The sequence below is a fragment of the Panthera leo genome, chromosome B4 (assembly GCF_018350215.1).
Source record: "Panthera leo isolate Ple1 chromosome B4, P.leo_Ple1_pat1.1, whole genome shotgun sequence".
Classification (NCBI taxonomy): Eukaryota; Metazoa; Chordata; class Mammalia; order Carnivora; family Felidae; genus Panthera; species Panthera leo.
In genome coordinates this window covers 101044813-101071198 of record NC_056685.1, presented here as the reverse complement: position 1 = coordinate 101071198, position 26386 = coordinate 101044813, and the positions used below count along the sequence as shown (strand labels likewise).

Here is a 26386-nt window from a genome sequence, read left to right as displayed (position 1 = left end):
AAAATCGAGGATTTAATGAAATATAAACAAAGAAACACTTAAGTTGATTTAGGTAATATCAATATTCTATTTTATATCAATTCTTATTTTATAATCAAACATTTACACTAGTCAGAGTTTTCTAAAAATACTGAATAAATTTCATTAAAAATATTTCTAGTACCCTCAGTTTATTTATTTCTAGTACCGTCAGTTTATTTATTTCTAGTACCCTCGGTTTATTTATTAGAATCTATGTGGTTCTTTCTGTAAGATATAAAAAATGAAAATTTCCACACATCCCTGTTGATGGCGGATTAATAGCACAAGCAACGTTTGAAAGCTTGACACTTTTGGCACACGGTTATTCAGTTTTTCTCCATACACAGACACCACACCTCGTTGTCAATAAATAATTCCACTTTAATGGCAAAGTAATAATTTAGACAGATACAGGGTGCACATTTGCAAAAAAATATATGCAAGCTGGTTTACAAGCTAGAGGAACAATAAACCAATAGAAAATACATCATCCAGTTAAGTCCATTGACACCAAGTACTTATTGTCGGGGCTTTACAAAGACTACAAAACTTTTCAGATGATTTATTTCACTGTTTCTGCCTATTTACATGATATGTTACATCAAAAATGTACAAAATATAAAATGTTTACAGACAAATGTTTCACAAACTAGTTTAAGTTGTAAACTAGGTGAACCTACTGGGATGTATTGCAGGGATTTCTGTTTATGATCATGTTTGGACTGTGTTTCTCGAAATGGCAGGGAAAGATTAGCAATTGTTTTAGATCACGTATTATACAAGGGCAACTAGTCACTCATCCAGCTACATATAGTGATGTTTCAAAACAGCTTTGATCCATGTTTGAGGCTTCAAAGTCAGGGTGACAATTCTATGTGCATAAATTCGGTTCAGATTTCCCTTAGGGCAATAGCACCGGGTAGGACCTAGAGACTCAGAGACACTCTGAAAACTGCACCGATGTCTTGTGTTGTTATTGTTCTAGAGCAACTGACCCACGGGTGGTCACAGAGAGTAGCACCAATCGCACCTCCTGAAAGCAACATATTTTCACGTGCATAGAACAAGTCTACACCATGGCCTAGCCCTTCGGTTCTAAAAACTTAAAGACCCGTCCTGTGTATGGTGGTAACTTCTCCAATGATTCCCATCAGTTTTCATGCACTCTCTTTAAAGCCTGCCACAACAGATGCACTTTTGGACATTTTTCTTTTCCAAATACGTATTGGCTTCATGAACAGTTTTGAAGCATGCTCACTCTAGCACTGATAGCTCCTGCATAGTCATAACAACTGTTAAGTACAGGACAAACACGCCGGATAATAACAGCTTCGAGGGTTTGCATTCTGTATTTGTTCGCAATGTACAGGAAATCTCAGCAAGCGAAACACCGCTTAACACCAACGGGAGAAGATACATTTTCGTGTGTGTCTGCTTGGATTTGTGCGAGTTTTTAAAATGATTATTTACAATACCTACCCAGTAGACTGTGCAAATCTAACCTTCTTTTACAGTATAAACGCTTCCTCTTCCACAGTGACTACACTGCTTCAGTGTTCTTTAATGCTGAATTTCTCATGTACGACAATAGCAATCGAAACAACATGCTCAAAACTAAGAGTAACAGTAATAAGAAAAGGAATCGGGGAGGAAAGCCAGACAGTTGTGCTCATGTTGCATCTCCAAATCTCCCTCCTTCTAAAACTCTCTTGCCTATAACTGGATGGAGTTCAGCCACATGTCTTCGCTTTTAAGTGACGGTCAGAGAGGGTTTCCGGGTTACTTGAACATTTTGGAGGAAAGGCAATCTAAATACCCCAGGTAAAAATACTGATTTTTTTTTTCTCCTAACCAATTCTTCCAAAAAAAAAAAAAAAAAAAAAAGATATATAGAGATGAGGCTATTGTATTAACTGGCATTGCTTGGTTGTAAATGAAAAGACAGTGGAAATTACCAGTGGTTTAGGATTTAAACCAGCTGTTAAACTGTTGTAGAAATCTGTTTTAAGGCAGTGAGACAGCACCATAGGAAATGTCCCTTCTTTCACTGAAAAGGCTCAAACGAACGAAGCCCTAAAAAAGCCTTTTGTCAGTGTCGACTATTAATTGGTATAAAACTCTTGTTAAGGGAGTGGGCAGGTGGTTTACAAAGACCACTGTGGTAAAAACAACCTTATAAAACCTGTGACTCATACACGGAAAAGTGGGCGGAGCACATCGTGTGAACGTGGCAGTTAGGAATCACATTGGCACGTATCCAGTTCGCCGCAGTAGTGTTTTCCTGGCGGTAGCACAATTCCCTTAGTGCTGACGGAGGGCTGGCCTCGCGGCTGCATTTTGCAATGGGGTGAGCGCACCACACGAACACTACTGGAGCCCTGGGACCAGCACCATGTGGCACAAGGGAGGCTGGACGGAGAAGGGGCCCTGCCTGGGGAGGACGGCCCGTCAGAGGAAACGAAAGGAGGGGACAAAAAAAGGTCTGCACTGTAAACTTTTAAAGAGGAGAAAAATAAAGTCCAGTTTGGCTATCCCGTGTGCAATCTATTCGGTTGCCCTGTCATTAGGGTCCTTTCCAGTTGAGCAGTGGAGCCGTACGTCACTCCACGGATATAAAAACGCCTAGAAACAAAATAAAGTTAAGCTCCCATCTCAATTTAGCATCTTGGCGGTTCAGACTCGGTTCAGCTGCCTCCTTGGAGACCACAACTCTGGGTCAGGGCCCCTGACAGGGTGCTTTCATACTGGCAGTGGTTTAGTGAAAATACTTTACTTTTTACACATTTCGAAAAAGCATGAGTCTCTTCCCCTAACTTTTTTCACCCTCTAGAGAGTAGACTCGAGAGATGAATCTAAAATGTCTTCTTGGTGGCTGGTGCTATCGCTGTCACAGCTTTGTGTGCCCGAGTAATTGGCTGCTTCTTGGAGTTTCATTAGCATATTCATCTGAAGAAAGAAAAAGAGACATCGATGTAGGCAGTGATGCAGTGAGCGAGCCAGCCCCACAAAACACACGGCCCTGAGCCACACCGAGGCACCGTCTCATCCCGTCCAAGTGAAACGGGAAAACAATCTGAGATTTTTATTAGTTGCCTCCAGCTCCTACACGGTTTCTCCCAAACACGGCTACGCCACCAAACCATAAGGACAAAACAGGGCCTCGAGACAGCTCTTTTATTTGGGGCCGTGAATGAATACTGCTCCAGCAGGGCGACTGGGAAGGAAGCCGTATCACAGCTGGACATCTGGGCTCTTTGCTGGAGAGTTCGCCAAGCTGCCTAGCTTTTTGGCGGGGAGAAGCAGAAAGCATTGAATGGCAACGGAAAGTCGTGAATGTTCATACACACGCAGACGCGCACACAGGCGCCCACTCGCGCTCCCCTGAGAGAAGGAGGGGACGGAGGGGAATGAAGCCAGCTGCCGCACTCAAGCACACCATCTGCTGTTCAGGAGCTGACCTCCAAGGAGGTGAGTGAATGAAGCCGACCATGAGTGTTGGAAGAGGGAGAAGGAAAGAATCCCTGTCAAGTTTCTGACGTTGTTGAAATTTCTGGCTAAAATATGATTGCTACGCCACTGAAAACAAGAGCCGCCTTCTGGAACAGCAGCAGCTGTCTCAGGTCTCCCAGCTTGATAGGACAATGGTAATATGTGTTCCAGTAAAAGGGGCATATGCGTGAAAGCACCTGGGGAGAAAGACAGCTAGCGTGTCCATGTCTTACAAAATAAAAGGCAGCCACCTTGCTTGGCTTGTGGTAAGATCTGCAGACCCACTTTGGAGACAAAAGAAAAATTGTTTAAAAGCAAATTGTGGATGGATTGTGCAACCATTTGAGAAAGTGCAGAAAAACTGGCACCTGTCTTCATGAAAGGAGTGGACTTGTTTTCTTGTCGAGGGATTCTATAAATTGTAATCATCTTTCTGTTGTTTAATGCAGACTAATGTATTATTGTATAAAGTCATCAAAGTTGTTCTTTTTTTTTTTTCCAACCTAGAGAAATAGAGAATCTGATCCAAAAGAAAAAAAAAAAATCTAAAAAAAGGATTCCTTAGTGATATGTTAGGCTATGCATGCTTGTGGGCTCAGTGTAAAATGTGTGTTCAATAAATGCTTTTGAAATAAATGATAAACTGATAATCACCAATTACAGCAAGTATGCCTTTCTCACCAAGAAGTTCACAGTTTATAGCACATTTTAAAGTCATTTTAATATTCTTCAGGACAATATTTTTCAACATAATTGTTAGTCTAACTCTCTGAATTTATTCAATCAGCTACATACAGATTTGAAAGTAGTGACAATCTCTCAAACCCAATAAGGCAAAAAGCCAAATCTCCATCAACGCTTCCTTTCTCTGTCTCCCTCTCTCCCTCTCTCTCTCTCACCCACACACCCTAACCTCCATTCACATTCATACTGTCTCTCTCCTTTCTGGTGTCAATTCCTCCCACATTAGTCGCCAGCTGTATGTTCAAGCATTTGAGTAAAGAGAATTTGTGAAACGCAATTGTGTGTTGAGCGTCCTCCTGATTTACTGAGAGTAGAAATTGTAAATGAAGTCCGTTTAATGGGTTATTATTCTATCTCACTCATAAATGTTTCAAATCGCTTGAATGCTGAATGCTATAAACGTTTTATTATATAACAGAAGTGTTATTAAAGTCTTAATCTATGAAAATTGTGCCATATAGTAAATACATTTTGTTAGAATAAGTTCCAAGTCTCAGATCCATAATAAATGTACACAAGGGATTTACTTTGCTTTCTCACAGTGCTGCTCTATGAGTTCAGGTCAAAGGAGATTACAAGAGGGGGCAAGGTTACATCTGAACCAATAGTCATTGGGATAAATCATTATTTTCTGCACAAGAATTTCCCTCCTCTCCTCTGCCTTGTCCTTGGTCAGGTCCTTATCACCCCTGCTATTTACAAATCTGCTGGGCTCCCAGCCTCCAGCCTCTCTCTTTTAATCTGTCCTCTGTTCTGTTACCAAAGCGATCTTTATAACTTGCAAATCTTGCTAAGGTAAATTAAGTGCCCTGCCCAAACACCTTTGGTAATGCCTCATTATCTGTGTGATAAAGTTCTGAATTCCTTCAAAGATAAAAAAGCCTTGGGCATAATGTAGCAATTGCAGACTTTTGTAGCTTCAGTTGTTCTTGCCCCTTTTGTTCTAATCTCACCAATCTGCATATAGCTTCCTAAACTCATCATTTTTATTATACTGTTTCACAGTTCCCCTGCTGCTTCCTTAATCTTGGATGTTCTCCAGCCAACCACAAGATGAACTTCTATTCGTCCTTCCAGACGCAGCTCAAGTATCTCCTTCTCTGTGAAGCTTTCTTCTAATCACTTCCTCGATGGACTCACAACTTCACCTAGCATGTGACTACTATTCTTTAACTATAATTTATATAAGTAGACATCTCTCTACACTAATGGACTGTGAGCTTCTTGGGATCAGAAATGATATTTTATTTATGTCCTGACCACCAGGTCTTAGCCCTGAGTACATACTTATTAATACTTATGGAACTATGAATGAGTTTGTTGATAATGAATCAAATAGTGGGAGATGCATCAAAAACCTGAATCCTTGTTCATATCCAAACATGTATTTCTGACATTAAATAGTGGATTTTTTCCCAAATACTTTTTATTTAGATTGGACCGCAAATATATTTTACTTGATGTTAGTAATTATAGAACTACAACAAAATAAAAGCAGATCAAGAGGATATTTATTTTTTTATCAGAATATGCCTGATCTAAAGATTTACTTTTAGATAAGTCTTCTATTTAACATTTCATAATCCCTGTTTCTTAAGATATTTAGTTGAGCAGCTGTTTAAGAATCAGATTTTTTTAACCCTAATTTTCCCTCAGTATGGGAGATTCTGGACCTCTTTTCCACACTAGAAGACAAGAGCATTTAGAGCCAGGGAAGATTGCAGGGTTTAGCTGATGAGGAGTGTGGGAATTGGGAAAGCTGAGGGCATAACTTACTCTACAGTATAATTTCAAAACAAACGCTATAAAACCTCTCCCTACTGCAGACACAGTCTATCAACACTACAAAGGTAAGACTAGAAGTAATAAAAAAAATTCATATGTGATAACCCATACTTGTACTCTAAAGCTTATATTTACTGTTAAATGTTAACCATTCTGTAAGCAATTAATTAGTGTATGCTCACAATTATGTTGCATCCAAACCAATCCCTCCACCACTGTTGATTTCAAGCTATGTACAAGCTAAAGGGCCAGCTACCTGTAATAAAAATACAAGTCTAGGCCCTTAAGGATTTGATGGTCTAGAGCAAAAGTCCAATATAGGAAGTCCTATATAGGAGTTCCCCGGACTCTAAGCAGGTCTATAAGTATACTTCCATGACTCTATGGAAGCCTTTGAAATAGTACGCAAATTTTCCTGTGTGTGAGTGCACTTTGCTGGGGAAAAGATCTTAAAAATCTCTGAGGCTGTTCACATGTAACCCCCAAAATGTTAAGAATGGTCATCTGGGATGAAAACGTTGTATATGTATTGGGGTTGAGGGTATAGGAATATTCCAGAAAATATCAAGTCATTTTATGTTCTTGGGTATAATCATAGGCTATGATTTTTAATCATTTTCTTTTTTGTTCATTTGTTTTAAGTAGCAAATGGCTTTTTTTTCAGTATCTTTTCTTTCTGTATGGAATGTGCAAGTCCAGTGATTTCTTTAGAAAGGTAAGCTAATAAACGCACTACATTTGATACCAATCTATACAAATGCATCTACAAACATAAAAAAAAAATACATAAAGATAAAATATCTTCCTAATAATACCCTTTACTTAATATTTTCAGAGTACTCATACTTTGGAGTTTTACTCATCTTTATGAAGCTACACACAATTGCAAATTCAGCACACAGGGAGAATCAGGGAGAATAAGTCCCCTTTGATTTCCAAGTCAGTTTATTCTTTACCACAGACAACAAAAGACTAATTCTCAATTTAGTCAAACTAGTTGATATATGTAAAATATTCTTTAGTTCTCCAAGTGTATGTTACATTATTTTTTTACAATTTAAACACAAAATTCAGTGTTCTCTTAAATACCTAGTGAATCGAGTCTGTAATGTTGAAGATTTATTAATTTATTTACACAGTTTTACACCTAGTAAGATAAAAATTAGGGTCAAAGCATACGGCCTAGTTTTAGTGTTTCTTGATTTTTAAGCATTCAAGGTTGGCCTTTAAGAATTTCACCCAATGAAAGCAGACCAAAGGTAAGAGTTAAAACTGAATACCTGTATCAGGACAGTACCAAATCCTACCTAAGATAACTATATTCTTGGTACAAATGACTAAATATTGATGACCACACACTGTAATTAAACTTATATTAGAAGGATCACACATCAGTTTCTTACCAGAGGATCCCCTTCCGTGTCACTTTGTGGAATGTGCTTTGAGGTTGTGGCTTCCTTAGTGGCTATGCAGCCTTCGTACCCAACATCTTCTGGTCGCAACTGAAGTAATGCTGGACCATCCTGAGGCAGAGACGCTGAGCTCCATGGGTATGTGTCAAGCACCCACTTTGAGGGGTCTTCCCAAGGTGCCCGTTTCCCATACATCTAAAAAATGGTTACATATTTAATAAATATAAAATATATTTCTATTCAGTAAAACAGGTGACACTAACTTACGGATTCCTTTGCACCCTGAGTTCTTAGGGACCTTTCAAGCGGATTGTGTCTGTATACAACTTTTCAGATTATAAATACACATCTGTGTACATATCTCTCTGGAAACTTGAAGGAGAAACAAAATGAAGCTGACCATTTGGGCTAGGTGGTCACCATTTGGGAGACAGGGTGAGGGACGTTTACGTAAAACGCATATAAATATCACGGCGCACATTTATCTTTATTAGTAATTTTATTAACCAAAAGAAAACTCACAGCTGAGAAAGAAATGTTCCAGTGAGGGAGAACTGAAACAAGGCATGCTAGACAGTAAACAGAGTTCTCTACTAAAGTGCACTTTGGGAAGATGATAAATCAAATAAGAGAGTTTTTCTCTGTCAACCTCATTCTACTCAAACTTTCTCTGAAAATAAGGATCCTTTCTCTGATAGCCATTTTCTTTGGATTAATTTCCCCCAATAATTTCATTGTTCCTTGTAAAAACTCTTTTTAGATATATATTTATAAGGTCAGTGGTAAAAGAAGAGAAAAAGGGGAAATGGAAGGACTCAAGTGGAAGCAGAGTCAGTATGAAAGAGATAATAAAGCCTTGTTAAAGTACTGGCAGTGGATTCGAGGGGAGAAGACGAGTACAAGATATGCTAAAAGTTTTTTAAGCTGGAAGAAAAAATGAAACTATTAAGAAGGGCACACCAAAGAGAAAGAGGTAGAGGGGACTTTGTAAACAATCACAAGGCCGCAGGGGGAGAGAAAGACAAGCTAAAATGAAGAGGAGACAGCAGTAACATGGGCAAACTTGTTCTCTGATGTACTTCCCTTTCTCCTTGACCTGCTCCACTGAGGGCAATCCTGGTTACCAGGTGCATATTTGGTCCCAGATAGCATACTGTGAGCTGTTCTATATGGCTTATTGTGGTTCAGTTAGACAAGAGCAAAATGGTGGACATTGACACCATAAAAGACACATGGATTGCCTTCGAATTATCTTTTGGGTTTCTCCTGGAGGAACTATGCAGGGTTGTGTCAGCCTTGACTTGAGAGAGCGAGAGAGAGAGAGAGAGAGAGAGAGAGAGAGAGGAGGCCAGGTCCTGATATCTGTGTATTTCCTGGGAGATGATGGCAGGAGTAGCAATCCTAGATTTTTCTTTTTTTTTTTTTTTTTTATATAGTTATCTTGTTTTGGAGCAAAAGTTTTCTCTAGTTAAAAACCTGCTTTATAGATCTGTAAGACAAAGCATGCTATACAAGTTAAGCCAATTGAACGAAAATTTATATTTCTTGGAAAATATATGTTACAAAAAGAATATGAAATTCTAGAATCAACTGATGACAACCTTTTAATGAATCACCAAGGAGAGCAAAATTGGAGGTGGCTAATAAAATGCTAAATATTGGGGTGCCTGGGTGGCTCAGTCGGTTAAGTGTCCGACTTCGGCTCAGGTCATGATCTCATGGTTTGTGAGTTCGAGCCCCACGTCAGGCTCTGTGCTGACAGCTCAGAGCCTGGAGCCTGCTTTGGATTCTGTGTCTCCTTCTCTCTCTGCCCTTCCCCAACTTGTGCTCTGTCTCTCTCTGTCTCTCAAAAAAAAAAAATAAATAAATAAATGTAAAAAAAAAAAAAAAAAGAAATGTTTTTATATTAAAATAAATAAATAAAATAAAATGCTAAATAGGTCCAATTCTATATTTCAGAGTAAAATAGATACTATATAAAAGTAATGGAAAGCAGATATAGTTAAGTATTTAGAATACTATAAGTAGATTGTTCACATTTCAAGAAAGGTAGAATCACCAGAATAAAAATCAGAATCCATTGTTATCACCAGAGGTTTGTTTTTTTTTTTTTTTCCAACTAGAACATCTGGCAGAGAGTATCCCCATATGGTTCCTCATCAAAGCATTCATTTAAAAAGAAATTTTTCCACTCCTCTCAACTCAGATTTTCATCTTTGCAGTCAGGCTTTGTTTTTTCACCTCTTGTTCTAATTCAAGGTTTTGAATCCAAGGAAATGGTTTATAACACACGCGATTCCCTTTCTTCCTGCTCTTATAGAAAACATATACGTGGACCACCCCAGGAATATCATCTGCCAATGGATTTCTGGATTTCTTATCTCTCCATTGTGTTAGATTTCCCCCTGTACACTCCCTGCATCATGGTTGATTTAGTATTCACACTAACCTATGACTAAACATCTACACCCACAGCAAGAAACAAGACATTTCTACCCCTCTTCAAAAATAATTTTGAGGGGTGCCTGGGTGGCTCAGTTGGTTAAGTGACCGACTCTTGATTTTGGCTCAGGTCATGATTGAACGTAGATTGATGAGTTTAAGCCCACATTGGGCTCTTAACTGACAGTGCTGAGCCTGCTTACGATTTTCTCTCCCTGTCCCTCCCCTACTTGTGCGCATGCACGCTTGTCTCTCTCTCAAAATAAGTGAACTTAAAAAAATAGTAGTTTTGAAATATCTCCCAGTTTTAGTCTGGGAAACACATTACTCTAATGGTCATGCGTTTGCCTAAATGGAAGCTGTATAAAATTATAATTTTCAGAATAGTGTTTTATAAATAATACTGATTAAAATATTAAAAAAAGAACTTATGTACTTTTTTTGAAGTTTATTTATTTTGAGAGAGAGAGAGAGAGACACACACACACACCATGAGTGGGGGAGGGGCAGAGAGAGACAGAGACAGAGAATCCCAAGCAGGCTCTGCATTGTCTGCATGGAGCCTAACATGGGGCTTGGATCCATAAACCCTGAGATCATGACCTGAGCAGAAACCAAGAGTCAGATGCTTAACTGATTGAACCACCCAGGCACCCTAGAACTTATGCCCTTTTCAAAAATGATATCTAAGGAAGCTCAGTATTCTTAGGTATTACTGTTTTTGAGTTTGTAAAAGCTTCTTTTTCTTTATATGTATTAGCAAGTACAAAATACAAAGAATTTTATATATAAAGACTTGGATGATAGCTTATTAATACTGAAACTATCTGAAGAAAACATATAATTCATTTAGATATTAGTTTTCATAATTATGAATTCTAGAATATTATACATTTTCATATAATTTTTTTTGCATAAATGACTGAAATTGAGAGACTCACATCTTAGCCTAATAGTTTTAGAGGAATCCAGAAAAGTGATGTATTAAACTTAAAAAACAGAAACCTTTGGTATAGTCTTTTATTTTGTTGAAACCATTTACTGGGGCTAGATTGGCTCATACTCTTAAAATACGAAAATGGATTATTTAAATCTGCAAACCAGTTGATAGCATTCTCTAGGGTTATTATCTCTGAACATCCTCATCCACATAATATTTATCATGTTCACCAGAACCATCATGATGGTTCCAAATGCTGCCGGACTGTTATACTAGGTGAGGAGAGCATGCTGGGAAAGAAGGGGAAAGGACACTGCAAATGGCAAGATTTCATTCTTTTTGATCCTACCATAGTTTTCATTTATTTTACTTTTAATTTTTTTAGTGTTTGTTTACTTTTTGAGAGAGTGAGTGAGCATGAGTGGGGGAGGGGCAGAGAGAGGGAGACACAGAATCTCCTGAAGCAGACTCCAGGTGCTGAGAGGTCAGCACAGAGCCCGACACAGGGCTTGAACCCATAAACTGTGAGATCAAGACTGAGCTGAAGTCAGACGCTTTACCGACTGAGCCATCCAGGCCCTCCCCTACCATAGGTTTTAAAAAGTCAACTGCCTTAGAATTTAGAGCACTCCCTCAAGATAGTAAAGGATCTTACAAGTGACATTAAAGGGCTTCAAAAAATGAAACATGCTAAAAACAGGGAACCTGTAAGCAAAAACTATTTGTTGCAAATTACATGATAAATGAATAAGTGTTCAAGACCCATGTAAACAAGCCTGTCTTATAAGATGTAGCACTGTCCAATTAACTGGCTATCAACTAACTGCTATTATCCATGGCAATAAATTTGGCTTTAAATGGGTGGTTGTTGGAATAAGTGTTTTCTCTTTCTTCTACATATTTATTCTCAGAAGAGAACACATAGATAAATAAAGTGCGATATATTAGCTGATCTTTAGAATTTTCCCAGTATTTTTATGTAGTTCATGCCTTCAGTTTTCTGTATATATACTGAGAGAAAAAAGTGTTTTTGGCTTTCAAAAGGATGATATTATTTGTTTGTTTTTATTTTTTTTTAATTTTTTTTTTAACGTTTATTTATTTTTGAGACAGAGAGAGACACAGCATGAACGGGGGAGGGGCAGAGAGAGAGGGAGACACAGAATCGGAAGCAGGCTCCAGGCTCTGAGCCATCAGCCCAGAGCCCGATGCGGGGCTCGAACTCGCGGACCACGAGATCGTGACCTGAGCCGAAGTCGGATGCCTAACCAACTGAGCCACCCAGGCGCCCCTGTTTGTTTTTAAACAGTAAAGAAAATTGAGTGCTATACCTGAAGACCTTCTCTCACTGCTTCCAGAATGTAAGGAACCAAAGAATAGTTCCAGAGATCCATGAACCAAACTCTAGAAGCTTCTACATCCATAGGGCAAGGAAGGAAAAGTCGGGGACCTACGAAGAAGAAAACAAACCATTTTTGAGAAGCATTAAATTTAACAACCTGAACACATAAATATTCAGACATCATTTTTTGGGAAGTAATAATATGCCTTGCAGGATTCTTAATTATAATCTCGCCCAGCTTGATTATTATCAAAGTACATTTTACTGATGACTCACTCTTCTGAATTCCCCTTCCTTTGACCCTAAAATCTTAATCTAAAATATAATATATTAGAGTTGGAGAAACCTTACATGTGATAATCCAAACCCCATGCCCCATTTTACAGATAATGAAACTGAGCTGAAATAAACTGCCAAATATAAAATATGTCATTATTTGCAGAAACGGGACTCAGCTTTGGTCTTCTGATCTCAAATGTTAAATTCTTCTTCTCATTTACATTGTATCTTATTGACTGCATCTTTATGATCCATCAGTATGGGAAAGAGACTTTTATACATGCAATTTAAGGAGGAATAGAAAAATAAACATCGTTATGTCAACTAACAGGAAGTAATTCAGTTTTATCTCAATGAAAAATATAAAACAACTTCAATTATCCATAAAACACCTAAAGTGTTTCTAACTAAAATCTTCTCTCACAACTATGTTTGATGTGAATCACTGATTAAAATTTGTTTTTAGGGGTGGCTTGGTGGCTCAGTCGGTTAAGTGGCTGTCTTCGGCTCGGGTCATGATCTCGCGGTCCGTGAGTTCAAGCCCCATGTCGGGCTCTGTGCTGATAGCTCAGAGCCTGGAGCCTGCTTCTGTTTCTGTGTCTTCCTCTCTTTCTGCCCCTCCCCCATTCATGCTCTGTCTCTCTCTCTCTCTCTGCCTTTCAAAAATGAATAAATGTTTAAAAAAATTTTAAATAAAAAAATAAAATAAAATTTGTTTTTAGCATAAGAAAGGACTTGAAATGGATAACAATTTATTTCAAATGATTATCTGATTTTTAAATATTTGTCTATGTTAAACTTATTTGATTTCAGTCAAATCTTAGGAAACCATAATTGTCAGCCAAAATGAATGTAATCAGAGATATAAAGCTTAGAAGAAGGCAAACTTTCAGAAGGAAAAGAGAAAACTTCAATCTTTGGAAGCCTGAAAAAATTAGCTTCACTTGTTATTTTCTAACATCCAATCTGGCCATCTTCAGCACCGTACTCTTAGTTCCTGGAAAATGGCATATTGCAATTTTGGAACTCACCAATGGTAACATCAGAAGAACTGTGTGTTTCCAAAAAACTGTTGAGATGATGCCATGTCTTAGGAATCCAATCTATAATTTTGACTAAGTCGTTATTGCGTATATTCCTTTCAATTTCTATCTCTATCAGTTTTCTTCGAAGATATCTGCCTAAAAATCCTTTCACTGGTTCTGTGTGGTTTGCGCATAGCACCCACCTACAAAAAGGAAAAAAAAAATCATAAATCTTTAAATAAATTAAGTTTTAAGCCCACAGCATTCTCTTTCCAATTAAAATTAAGAATGTTCCTATTTTAATTGGTGGCTCACTTTAATGCTCAAAGGGGTTACAGATCCATTAGCATTAGAGGCATATAAAGCAACTAACTTTTCTTTTTGAGCTAAAGGGAAGCTCTTGTGTGTCAGAAGTGAGTGGGAGTATACACGCTGAGTCGTCTTCTGTAGGAGAATCACAAATCCTGAAATAGGAACTCTCTTCACATTCCTCACACTTAGAAGAAAAATGCTCTACTTTAGCTGGTGACAATGCGAGCAGGACAAACATTTCTTTCCTTTCCTTTTCTCTCTTTCTCTCTCTCTCTCTCTCTTGTTTTTAAAGAAACACTTCTGATTATGGTTGAGGATTACAAAACGTCTGCTCGAGAAAGAATGTCAGAAGAAGTGAGAATTATTTTCACACCACAGGTCACCATGGGCAGGAGTTGTCAATGTACAAATGGAAGAACACTAACCGAAAGCAAAGAGAAAGAGATGTTACAAAAAAATAAAATAAATAATAATAAAAGTAAAACATTTGGTTTATCTTTACCTGAAATTGTGATGCAACTCTAGATTTGGTGATGAAGAAACTCCCTGATTCATTGTTCCAATAATATATGGACTGGAAAATAAAATAAAATAAAATGTGTGGATGTACTGAAGGTAAAAGAGATTAGTACATTAAAATTGCCTTAAGAAAAAATTTAGGTAAATATGGATTATTCCATTTTAACATTAGGCTTTAAAAGGGTAATACTGTCATGTTAGGTTGAAAAATAACAAAGATCATTGAGTGGAAATTTGGGTTTGGGAGTCTAATTTCAGGTCTGGCATCCTAGGAGAATTCTTTTACCTTTCTGAGTCTGAGTTTACTCATCTATAAGATAAAAAGGTTAGACAGAATAATCACAGTAGCCTCATTTCACTATGATATCTTATGGCTCTTACGATTATAATCAAATGCATTAATTTTTCCTTTTTTTATTATTTCATAGATATTTTAAAGTTTCTTAATAACATGAGAAAATTTGCATTCTTGTTTCAGTGCTTCTCTTATGCTGATCTATTTTTAGCATTTAAAAAATCTCTAGCAGAGATTAATTGGGATATTTGCACCATTAAAACTAATATTTAGCTTGCTCTTGTATACCCTTTCTTTAGAGGCCATACTATAGTGAATCTTTAGTGGGTTTTCAGATTTTTTTATATCCGACTTCAACCTTTTACTTTCATAGTAAATAGTTAAAAATTAGACTCATTAATGGAAAGAGATATATCTGAATGCATTAAATTTATCTTCATGGGAAGGATGAATTGAAACTTTGATATGGAGTAAAAATGAAACCAGAGCCCTAAAGCTTCATTTTAGTTCTTCATTTCCTGGATCCATTCTGTCATGGATACTGGTCTCCCAGACCTTCAGCATATCTGTAGAAGCTAACACTATCAAGTAAAACATGTTTCCATAAAAGTTGCCTGGGACTAAGTGTTGAAGGAATAAACAGACGTTTGAAAAAATGCACAGGGAGTTTTTAAAAATGCGTTATAATATTAATGAAGCTTCTCAAATTAATAGCATCCACTGAAAACCATAGGTTTTAAAAGGTTTAAAGGCATAAGAAAGCAAATTTTATTATCATTTCATCATTCAAACCTTTCATAAGCATACCATTTGTTGTATTTACAGTTGAGAAAACCATTGAAGATATCACTCAAAGAGCCCACATGATGAAGATTATCAAGAATTATTACAACAGGGAGTTCTACACCATTATTATCAGCACTGCACTGTTCAGCCAGGTTAGCTAGATACTGTTGCAACTCCTTGAAAAAAAAAAAAAGAAAACAAATATCAATGATAAATTTATATCAGTGGTAAGCAATTCATCGTTTAGGAAGAGCACACTTTGTCTTCCATCCAGTATCTTTTAAAAACCCATAGGTCATTCCAGTGATATAAAACTTTATTCTACAAAACAAAAAAACATATGATGCTGAAAGGATATATTTTATAAAGAAACGAGCGAAGAGAAAAGCCAATACACAACGCCTGCAGCAAATATAAAACTGTAAACACAAAAGCATGTTTTCCAGTTGTTGTCTCCCCTTAAGAAAGAGAAAAATAAACAAACAAACAAACAAACAAATAAATAAGAGTGAGGGAGAGAGAGAGAGAATTCTGGATCTCTTACAATAAACCACAAACATCAAGACAAATACCATTCTTGCTTTTGGTATTAAAATGATAAAAGTGGATTTAAGCAAACCTTGTAATTTCAAAGCTAGAATAAATCCAAAATGGCACAGCTAAGTTTGTGCTAATACTTCAACTATTTTAATTCCAATTTATTTTGATAGGATGCATGAAAGCACCACCCCAGGACGTAGCCAAAAGTGTGGTTATTTACTTATCTATAATCTGCATGAAACTTCCGTGATTTTAAACAAAGACAAAAATTTTTATATTTCACTGGGTCACTTGACATTAGCATTTCTTGAACTTCTTGAGTTTTTTAACAGGTATTATTCCTTTCTGATAGCTTTTAATCTAAATATGATAACCGGTTTACTGTTTGACTGCTCTCACAGATGGGTAGACCAGGAACATAATTAGTTTTCTTAGAATTATCCTAATCAGTAAGAGCATTTCCATAATATTTGCATATTTACAATGACATTTTCAATTTGTAAATCTTGCTCAGGGTTAAAAAACAATTCCATGATTCCAATTTTTGCCTGCCAGTAAATATCTGAATTCCTCACCCTAGATGCCACCTCTCTCTGTCTGTAATACCATTTTCGGAACTAATAGCAGAAAAGGATAAGGGCACCCGGGGGGGCTGAGTCAGTTAACTGTCCAACTCTTGATTTTGGGTCAGGTCTTGATCTTATGGTTTGTAAATTGAAGGCCCGGATTGGGCTTTGTGCTGACGGTGTGGAGCCTGCTTGGGATTCTGTCTCCCTCTCTCTCTGTCCCTCCCCCACTTGCTCTCTATTTCTCTGAAAATAAATAAAAATAAACTTGGAAAGAAAGGAGAAAAGGATAAAAGCAATGGCCAGGATTCTGAGGCATTTAGTAATATATTCATTTAAGTTTAAATATAAAATTTGTTAGGAAAACTAATCCACTATTAATCTTATATTGAGCCAATCACATTGAATAAATATTGCCTAAATCAGAGACTACAGAAAAAAATGTTCAAACTAATGAATGGTCTGGAGAATTTCATTTACCTTAAAAGACAAAAATGGAATTTATATCAATAATCTAACTATATTAAGTCATTCATTGATTTATAAAATATTGACTGCCTCTCTATTACGTTCTTAGTCCTAGACAAACCCCTGGGGTATACAAAAATAATGAATCACTGCTCAAGTTAGTTTAACATGAATTATGAACTGAATCAAGTACTTTTTTGAGCATAGAGGTTAAAAAAGTCTTCCCTCGTAGGCTTTAAGAATGTCACGTTAGGTACTAAAATTTAAATATGATAAATCATTTGAAAACAAGGTACTAGTGTATTAGGAGCTGTGAGAGGTCAGGGGAGGAGATTTTGCCTAGGTAGTGGGTATCAAGGAAAACCTTCCAGAAGAGGTATGCTGGAACTTGGGAGGGTGGTAGGAACAGCCACAACTAATAAATTCACAAAATGAAATGTAAAACATCCCATGAGAAAGGTTAAAGGAGGGATGTGGCCTGTGGAAGGAAAAAGGATTAATTCCAACTGGGGGATCCTGGTGGACTCCAGAGCAAGGTAGAATTCGAGATGAATTTTGAACAATGAATGGACTTCCAAATGAAAAGTATGTAGTTAATCTATCCTTTCAAAATAGCTTTAGCAAGCACCTATTATGTTCCAGGTACTCTGGCACTAAGGATTCCAAGATAATCTCTGCATTCCAGGAATTCAGAGTTGATAAGCAGAAAGGCAGGTCAACAAGTAAATCAAAAACACAGTGTGGTTAACGAAATGCATAAAACACTACAGGGACATTTAAGAGAGGCACCTGATCCAGGCTTGTTGTTTGGGAAACAACAGGGTACATGGGGACAAATTATTGAAGTCCAAATAATAAGGAGTGAAAGCTGGACGGTATGAGCATATGATGTGCTTGGGGAAATAAGTGTTCTGTTGTTGCAAGAGAAATGGTACATGGTACTGATGGTTGCAATAAAAAAGAAAATAGAAAAACTTTGAGTCCGTGCAGAAAAATTTGGATCTTACTATATAAACAAATGTGAACCATTGACATGTTCTTTTCAGTAGGGAAAGGGCAGTTTATTTATCAAAGGAAACACAAATATGAAGGAGGTGATGATTAATTAGAAATGGGAAAAACATTCAAGAGCCTATTGCCTAGAATAGAGGGTTACACATGTGTGTGTATAAAAACAAAACAAAACAAAACAAATTCACAGTAAAAATATATCAAAAAAGCATACACATAAGATTTTGTTCAGAGCATGTAAACCTTACTTGTACTGCTAGGAAAGACTTCCTGGTAGTAGTATTATTTGATATTAACCTTTTATTTTTAATATTAGGTAATGTTTTGATACTTAAAAATGGAAGAGCTTTCCAATTAGAGGGAGAAGAATAATCAAAGGCCTAAGCGCGCGCGCACACACACACACACACACACACACACGTACTATCCAAGCAGGAAAGAACTAGTAGAATATGTTTTGCGTATATGAATAATGGTAAGTAAATTGGAAAGAAGAGTTTGCAACCCTGAATGATTTGAAAGGTTACCGGACTTTTCCCGTCGGCAACAAAGAAACATTGAATGTTTGTCTGGGGTTCTGAGCAATGTAGCCAGGATCATGATTTCAAAGTATGGTAAGTATAGTGTAAAGGAGGAATAGAAACCAGTCAAAGAGAATAACCAAATTGTTGAAGCCAAGAGACACTATGGGATTCAGTAGGGATAGTAGAAGTGTGGGAAGATTTTTGATCTAGTATGGAAAGCAGTGGAAAAACATTGCAGGATTTTAAAGCAGTCAGACTTCAACAGTGGAAAAACATTCTGTTTTCCATGAGGTGAAGGGATAAATGCATAAAGAGAAAAGGAAAATTTAATAGAACTTCTGAATCAAGCAATTAGAAGACAATTGCAGTCATCCAAGTGATAGGGTTAATTTGGGTGGGAGGGTGGTGGTACTGGAGATGGATGGAAAAAGATGGATTTAATATTTTTCAGAGCTGAAACTGGGTTTTCTAAATATGTGTACCTCGTATGCTGATAGAAACATATGTGTAAGCTAAGAGAAAGGCCTACTATTTGGAAGAGTCGGCATGGCTAACAGTCTCCAATTGGAGTCAATACAAGTTGAAACCAGGAGAGTCATCCAGGGGAAAACAGAAGTGGGAGAGAATAGAATGTTGGGGTATATTTTCATTTACTGGTAGGTGAAGGAAAACAGTCAGCGAATGAGACTTTTAAAGAGCTTACTAGAGGGAAAGAAGAAAACCAGGAGAGAATTATAAATCATGAAAATTAGAGGGATTTCTAGAAAGGGAAGATTACCTATAGCAATTTGCTATACATCAGCAAAAACCAGAGAGAGAGAAAAGATGCCAAGGGCAATGAACTTGGTAATTAAGACATCACTGAGTGATTTTGGAAAAGAAGGGCCATTAGATTCTATTATAATTCTCTCATCTTGAGAAAGGTAGTAGACCTCTTTGGGTACCTAATGAAAGCTGTAGACCAGTTGCAAGTGGAAATACGCATACACAAATAATTTTGTCATATAACTTAAAAGAGTTTTTCTCAGACCCCTTTGAAATCACTTTATGATCCCCGCTGTAGCTTAACTGGGTTTAAATGTTAGGTTGAAGTATTAATGCATTAGCATTAAATGTTTCATGTCCAAGATCTAATTAAGCAAAGGAAAACGGGTATATCTACCAGATGGACACTGATAATGAGATGAATCTCAAACTTTGAAAATACACATGGAAACCTGCAGTTATATAAAAGCTGGTGATCATTGCTTTCTCTGGTTTTGACTCTAGACACATCAAAAATGAATCTGCCAAGTCCAGTTTTCTGATCTTTTCCTACCTAACATTCCAAGTGTTCTCAGCTGGCCACGTATTATTTACTAAATCCATCTCTAGCCTTCTGGGCCCGCTATATCAAATGTCATAAAGTGTAATTGTTTATGTGTACCGCTCTCGATCAAAATATTCCAGCTGGCAGTTTGAGGGAGGGCTGGGACAATGGGAAGAGGACAGAATGTAAGATGCAGAGGTACTGAACACATGAAAAGATTTTTTCCATTTGATGGTTTTATTGTTCGATTTTTTTTAATCCGCAAGTGCCTTTTGGCTTTGTCTCTTCCGTGTTATCTGCAGCAAAGCATAATACACGTCAGCCATTACACGGCTTCAGTTTTCAGAGATGGGCTCTATTATTTCGTGCCTCATTCACACGTTACTTTAGTAACTCCACACTGCTAGCAGCTGTCCCTCAGTCTCGGCTAGTCATCGCTAGTCCTTTATAGCCTTCCCACCACCCCCATCTCACAAAAAAGCAAAGCAAAGCAAACAAAAACCACTGTGGATTCTCTGGTAACTTGGCAAGAATTGGCTAAATTCTCTAGCAAGAATCGTATCCAGCGCTGCCCACAGCTCATTCATATCTTACAAACAAAAAGAAACAATAAACATTTGTTAGTTGTATTTTGTGCTTTCTTGGTGCCAAATGCCACCTGATTTGTCCACGGGTTTTTCCTATTATTGTTTCCTAGCATCATTCATTCTGTTCCAATGCTCTCGGCAATGATTTTTCATTATATTGTAATGAGAAACATTAAACTGACCCATTAAGGACACAAGTGATTTTATTCAGAACAAGAAGAAAACAAGAGTGTTGGTAATATTTGGTCAAATTTTTTTTTTAAAGATTCATATAATATTATTAAGAACATCTCCAAACACTAAGCCTTTTTTTTTTTTTTAACTGAAATAAAAAGAACCTATATATAATAGTGGGTTTGGGTGTGAGGCAAATTTTATAAGTGCAAATTAAGTGTAAGTAATTTTAGAAGCATACATTTTATTAGTATAAATTAACTGACTATATTATGCCATGTTAAACTACATCCTAATGAAGCCCAAATCACTCCAGTTGATTAAAAACTTGATTTTAAGTGATCCGCAATTTTATCAAAAGAACTTGTAACTTGTCATAACTCTGTTCTTCTCCTTTTACAACTATTTGTTTGTTTGTTTGCCTTTCATAAAGAAACTTCTCAAGAGTTCTATCACAACTCAAGAGTTCTATCCAGTTCATTCCGGATTTGGGGGAAATCCAGAGAACACACTGAAGATGGCTAAGGGACATAATCCTTTCATCATTCTGGCTGAAAAGAAAAATACTGGTGGTAAATGCTTTTTAAGTAAAGTTCTGAGGAGACCCAAGATTCACAGGAAGCATTAAAAACGTAGACTGGAGCAAACAAACAACTGAGCTCTTCCTACTTCTGCTGAGAGAAGGGCCAAATATTCTGCCGCAGATTACATGTCTCTCCTTAGTTGAAATGAAAATGGGTGGTTCAACCGCAATTCGAATGGTGCTGAGTTCCAAGGAAATATTCAGAATTCATGTGCTATAACGTTTATTTAACTTTAAGAGATCCCAGCATGTTTTATGTACATCACTGTTCTCTGTGAAAAGTACATACAAGATAATTTTCAACAAAGGTCTATGTGTGTGTTTGGGGGCTGGTGTCTGTATGGGTCTGTACTTGTGAAAGAAATATTTATTGAAAGCTATTTACATTAATTATATAATTAATAACTGCAGGCAACCCTTATACTGATTGTGTTTGCTACCTGTACTGTTATTTCTCTCTCTTCTTCCTTTTGTCCCTCCCCTGCTCTCTCAATCCTTTTCTCCCTTACCCCCTCTCTCCCTCCCCTCCACTCTCTCTCTCCTTGCTCCCCTCTTTCTCTCCCTTTTTCTCTCACACACACAGACACACAGACACTTAGCTTTTGCCATGACCATATAACAGTTGGGAAAACCATGGCAAAGGAAATTCAGCAATCTGCTCTATATTCCACAGGTGGTCAGTGATAGGGACTTAAAAAACTACTTCGTTAAGAACATTTTTGTTGAGAAAGAATTAACATACATCACTGTATAAGTTTAAGATGAATAGCATGATGTTTTGGTTTATACATATTGTAAAATGATTACAACAGGTTCAGCTAACATCCACCTTCTCAGATAGATCTGATAAAAAGAAAAGAAAAAAAGAACAAAATTTTTCTTGTGATGAGAATTCTTAGAATTTACTCCATTAACAATTCTCCTATATACCATACAGCAGGGGTTAGCTGTGGTCATCATGTTGTATATAACAACACTAGTATTTATTTACCCTGTAAGTGGAAGTTTTTACCTTTTAACCATTTTCCTACAATTTCCATCTCTCCATACTCTACCTCAGGTAATTTTTTTGTTTTGTTTTGAGACTCCACATATAAGTGAGATCATACATATTTGTCTTTCTCTGACTTATTTCACTTAGCATAGTGACTTCAGGGTCCATCTATGTTGTAGCAAATGGTAGGATTTCTTCATTTTTTTATGGATGAATAATATTCCATTATATTATTAGAATTCCATCAAATATACCATTTTTTAAATCCATCTATCCTTCCATGGACACTTGAGTTGTTTCCATGTCTTGGCTATTGTAAATAATGCTGCTATGGACATGGGAAGGTGCAGATACGTTTCTGAGTTGGTGTTTTCATTTCCTTTGCATATATTCCCAGAAGTGGAGCTGCTGGATCATATGGCAGTATTTTTAACTTTTTGAGGATCCTCTGTACTATTTTCCATAGTGACTATACCAATTAACAATCCCACCAAGAGTGTACAAGAGTTCCCTTTTCTCTACTTCCACACTAGTATTTATCACGTCTTGTCTTTCTGATGATGTCCATTCTAGCAGGCATGAGGTGATACCTTTTTGTGGTTTTAATTTTCATTTCCCTAGCGGTTAGTGATATTGGGCATCTTTTCATGTACCTGTTGGCCTTTTGTATACCTTTTATGGAGAATATCCATTCGGGTCCCTTGTCCTCTTTTTAATTGGGTCAAATGTTTTGTTGCTATTGAGTTGTATGAGTTTTTTCCATATTTTGGATATTAAGCCCTTATCAGATATAGGTGGTTTGTAAACATTTTCTCCCATTCTATAGGTTGCCTTTTCACTTTGTTTCTTTTGCTGTACAGACGTTTTGAGCTTGATATATTGCCACTTGTTTATTTTTTATTTTGTTGGTTGTACTTTAGGTGTCTTAACCAAAAAATCATTATCAAGATCCATGTTAAGGAGCTTTATTTCTATGTTTTCTTCCAGGAGTTTCATGGTTTCAGGTCTTACTTTTATATCTTTAATGCACTGCAAGTTAATTTTGTGAGTAATGTAAATATGTGCCCAGTTTCATTCTTTTGCATGTGAATATCTAATTATCCCAGCACCATTTACTGCAGAAACTGTCTTTTCTCCATTGAGTATTCTTGGTTCCCTTATCCAGCATTAGATAATGGTATATGCTTGGATTTATTTTCAGGCTTTTGATTCTGTTTCATTGTGTCTGTCAATTCTACATGTCTGTTGCTGTGCCAGTTCCATACTGTTTTAATGACTATAGAGTAGAGATGAAATTAGGAAGTGTGATGGCTCCTGCTTTGTTTTTCTTTCTCAGGATTTCTTTGGCTATTCAGAGTCTCTTGTGGTTCCATATACATTTCATGAGTGGGTTTTTTTTTTTTGACTTCTATAAAAAATGCATTCGAATCTTGATAGAGATTACATTGAATCTATAATGGCTTATGCTACTATTGATACCTTAATAATACTAATTCTTCTAATCCATGAACATGAGATACCTATCCACTTATTTGTGTCTTCTTCAATTTCTTTCATCAATGCATTGTAGTTCTCAGAGCAGAGATATTTTATCTCCTTAAAGTTATTTCTAAGTATTTTATTGTTTTTGATGCTAATATAAATGAGATCAACTTCTTTATTTCTTTTTCCAAAAATCCATTGTTAGCATATAGAAACATAACGGATTTCTGTGTGTTAATTTTATATCTTGCAACCACTAAATTCATTGATTAGATCTAACAGTTTTTTGTGTGTGTCTTTAGGATTTTCTATATATAAAATGTCACCTGCACATAGAGATGATTTTACTTCTTCCTTTCCAATTCTGACACCTTTTATTCTTCCCCTTCTTTTTTTGCCTAATTGTTCTAGCTAGGATATCTCGTACTATGTTAAATAGAAGTGATGAGGGTGGGCATCTTTGTCTTGGTCCTGATCTTAAAGGAAAAGCTTTCAAATTTTACCACTGAGTATGAGGGTAACCATTGGCTTGTCTGTATGGCCTTTATTATGTTAAGATGTTTTTCTTTGATGCCTAATTTGTTAAAAGTTTTTATCATGAATGGATGTTGTACTTTGTCATATGCTTTCTTTGCATCTATTGAGATGATCATATGATCTATTCTCTTTCATTCTATGAATGTGACACATCACATTAATTAATTTCTATATGCTGAACTATCTTTGTATCCTAGGTGTAAATCCCATTGGATCATGGTGAATAATCCTTTTAAGGTGCTACTGAATTTGATTTGCTAGTATTTTTTTAAGTTTATTTATTTATTTTGTGAGAGAGAGAAAAAAGGGGAGAGGCAGATAGAGAGGCAGAGAAAGATAATTCCAGGCAGGCTCTGCACTGTCAGTGCAGAGCCCGACAGGAGGCTCGAACTCATAAATTGTGAGATCATGACCTGAGCTGAAACCAAGAGCTGGACGCTCAGCTGAATGAGCCATCCAGGCGCCCCTGGTTTGCCAGTATTTTTATTGAGAATTTTTACGTTTATATTCATCAGGGATATTGCCTGTAGTTTTCTTTTCTAGTGGTGTCATTTTCTAGTTTTGGTATCAGGATAATGCTGGCCTCATAGAATGAGTTCTGGAATGTTCCCTCATCTTCAGATTTTCAGCAGAGTTTGAATTGGTGTTCTCTAAATGATTGATAAAATTCACATGTGAAGTCATCTGGTCCTGAGCTTTTCTTCTTTGGGAGATTTTTGATGATTGATTCAATCTCTTTACTAGTAATTGGTCTATTCAGATTTGCCATTTCTTCCTGGTTCAGTTGTAGCAAGTTCTATATTTCTAAAAGCTTTTCCATTTCTCCTAGGTTGTCCAGTTTGTTAGTATATAGCTATTCATACCACTAAGAATGTTTTGTTTACTAAGCTATACGTCTGGTTTATTTCAAGAATCCAATGGGTTTGGGTTGCTTTCATGTGTTTATTTCTGAAAATTTGTAGGTCTGAAGCTTCTGAGAGACTGGGTCAGTTTGGATCATCTAACCAGGCTATCTTTGGAAAAATAACATGACCCAATATCATGTGGATTCCATCACGTTATTGCTTATAACAGATACAGTTTCCTAAGAGATGCTTAGGTTAAATTGATTGAGGAAGTAATTAATTATTACAGGCAAAAATATTATAATGTCAGGAATATGTTAGACATTAACAATTTTCCATTTAGTATTCCTTATTCTATTCATAATATATGAAATTACAGGCTAGGTTTTATAGCTTCCTCATGCCTATTTAATAGCTGAGAGTGTTCAAGCTGATTATTATGGTACATTAGAACTTAGTTGATGGCAACATGAAATATCGTTCAATTTCCTAAGGTTCCTAAGCAGAAATTCTAATAGAAATATAATGTAAGCAAATTGCTGTTCCCAGAATTTCTGCTTAGACTATTCTAATCATACCCATATCCCCTTTGTTATAATACCCCAGTTTATTCCCACCTATTTGTTAAGATCCAGGTCAAGTTAACTTTTTATAAAGCTCTAATTCTTACAGAAGAGTTATTCTTCCCTCTTGCTTCTATAGAACTCTGCATGGATCTCTTTCTACTCCAACACCTCTTAAATGGATGTCTAAGAGAAATCGGACAATAGAGACCATCATTTTCTTCTGTATATTCCCAATGCTTGTAAAGCTGCCTGATAAGTGAATGCTACTGAATATCAGTCTTGCTCAAATTCATGAAACAGGGTTACTTCATCCATCAGATTTCAGTTTTAGTCAGAGACAGATATGTTTCCATGTTCAAATTGGGTAATGGGTCTCACACAATCTTATAGCTTAATTGCTTAAGACACTTAAATCCATAAGTAAGCAATGACAGTTCTCTTAGGAGTTTGTGACTTACCTTACTTGACTTGTGGTCCACATTAAAAATGGCAATTGCATCCTCTGTTTTTTTCCTTCCAGATTTGGTTATTACATACTCAGCAAGTTTGTTTGCTAAATAGGTCTTTCCAGTACCACTAGGTCCCGAGAGTATAATTCTGTGATGCTCCATCAACAAGTTAAAGTACCTTTGGGTAATTGGTTTAGGAATCAGTGTATCAAAAACAAAACTGTCCAAACTGTTTTCTTCTACCCCTGAAGGAAGAAACAAAGGGAATAGCATGCCTTATTGTTCTACATAAGCTGGGATTTAAAATACAGTGCTGACAACAGAGTTATTAGTTTTAGGGATGCAGGCCTTGTAAAATTC

General features: G+C 36.6%; 1 protein-coding gene across 1 annotated transcript in view; it reads right to left on the bottom strand.

Annotated features, from left to right (window-relative positions):
* Positions 1–430: 430 nt before the first annotated feature.
* The window catches only part of NAV3 (neuron navigator 3), a 599823-nt gene continuing 573867 nt past the window's right edge, over positions 431–26386 (bottom strand). The window contains exons 32-38 of the mRNA XM_042947238.1: positions 26036–26271; positions 15413–15567; positions 14294–14365; positions 13486–13682; positions 12165–12283; positions 7443–7646; positions 431–2967 (exon numbers count right to left, since the gene is read on the bottom strand). Coding sequence (XP_042803172.1) covers positions 2848–2967; positions 7443–7646; positions 12165–12283; positions 13486–13682; positions 14294–14365; positions 15413–15567; positions 26036–26271 — 1103 coding nt within the window. The 3' untranslated portion in view covers positions 431–2847. The remainder of the gene's footprint in view (positions 2968–7442; positions 7647–12164; positions 12284–13485; positions 13683–14293; positions 14366–15412; positions 15568–26035; positions 26272–26386) is intronic.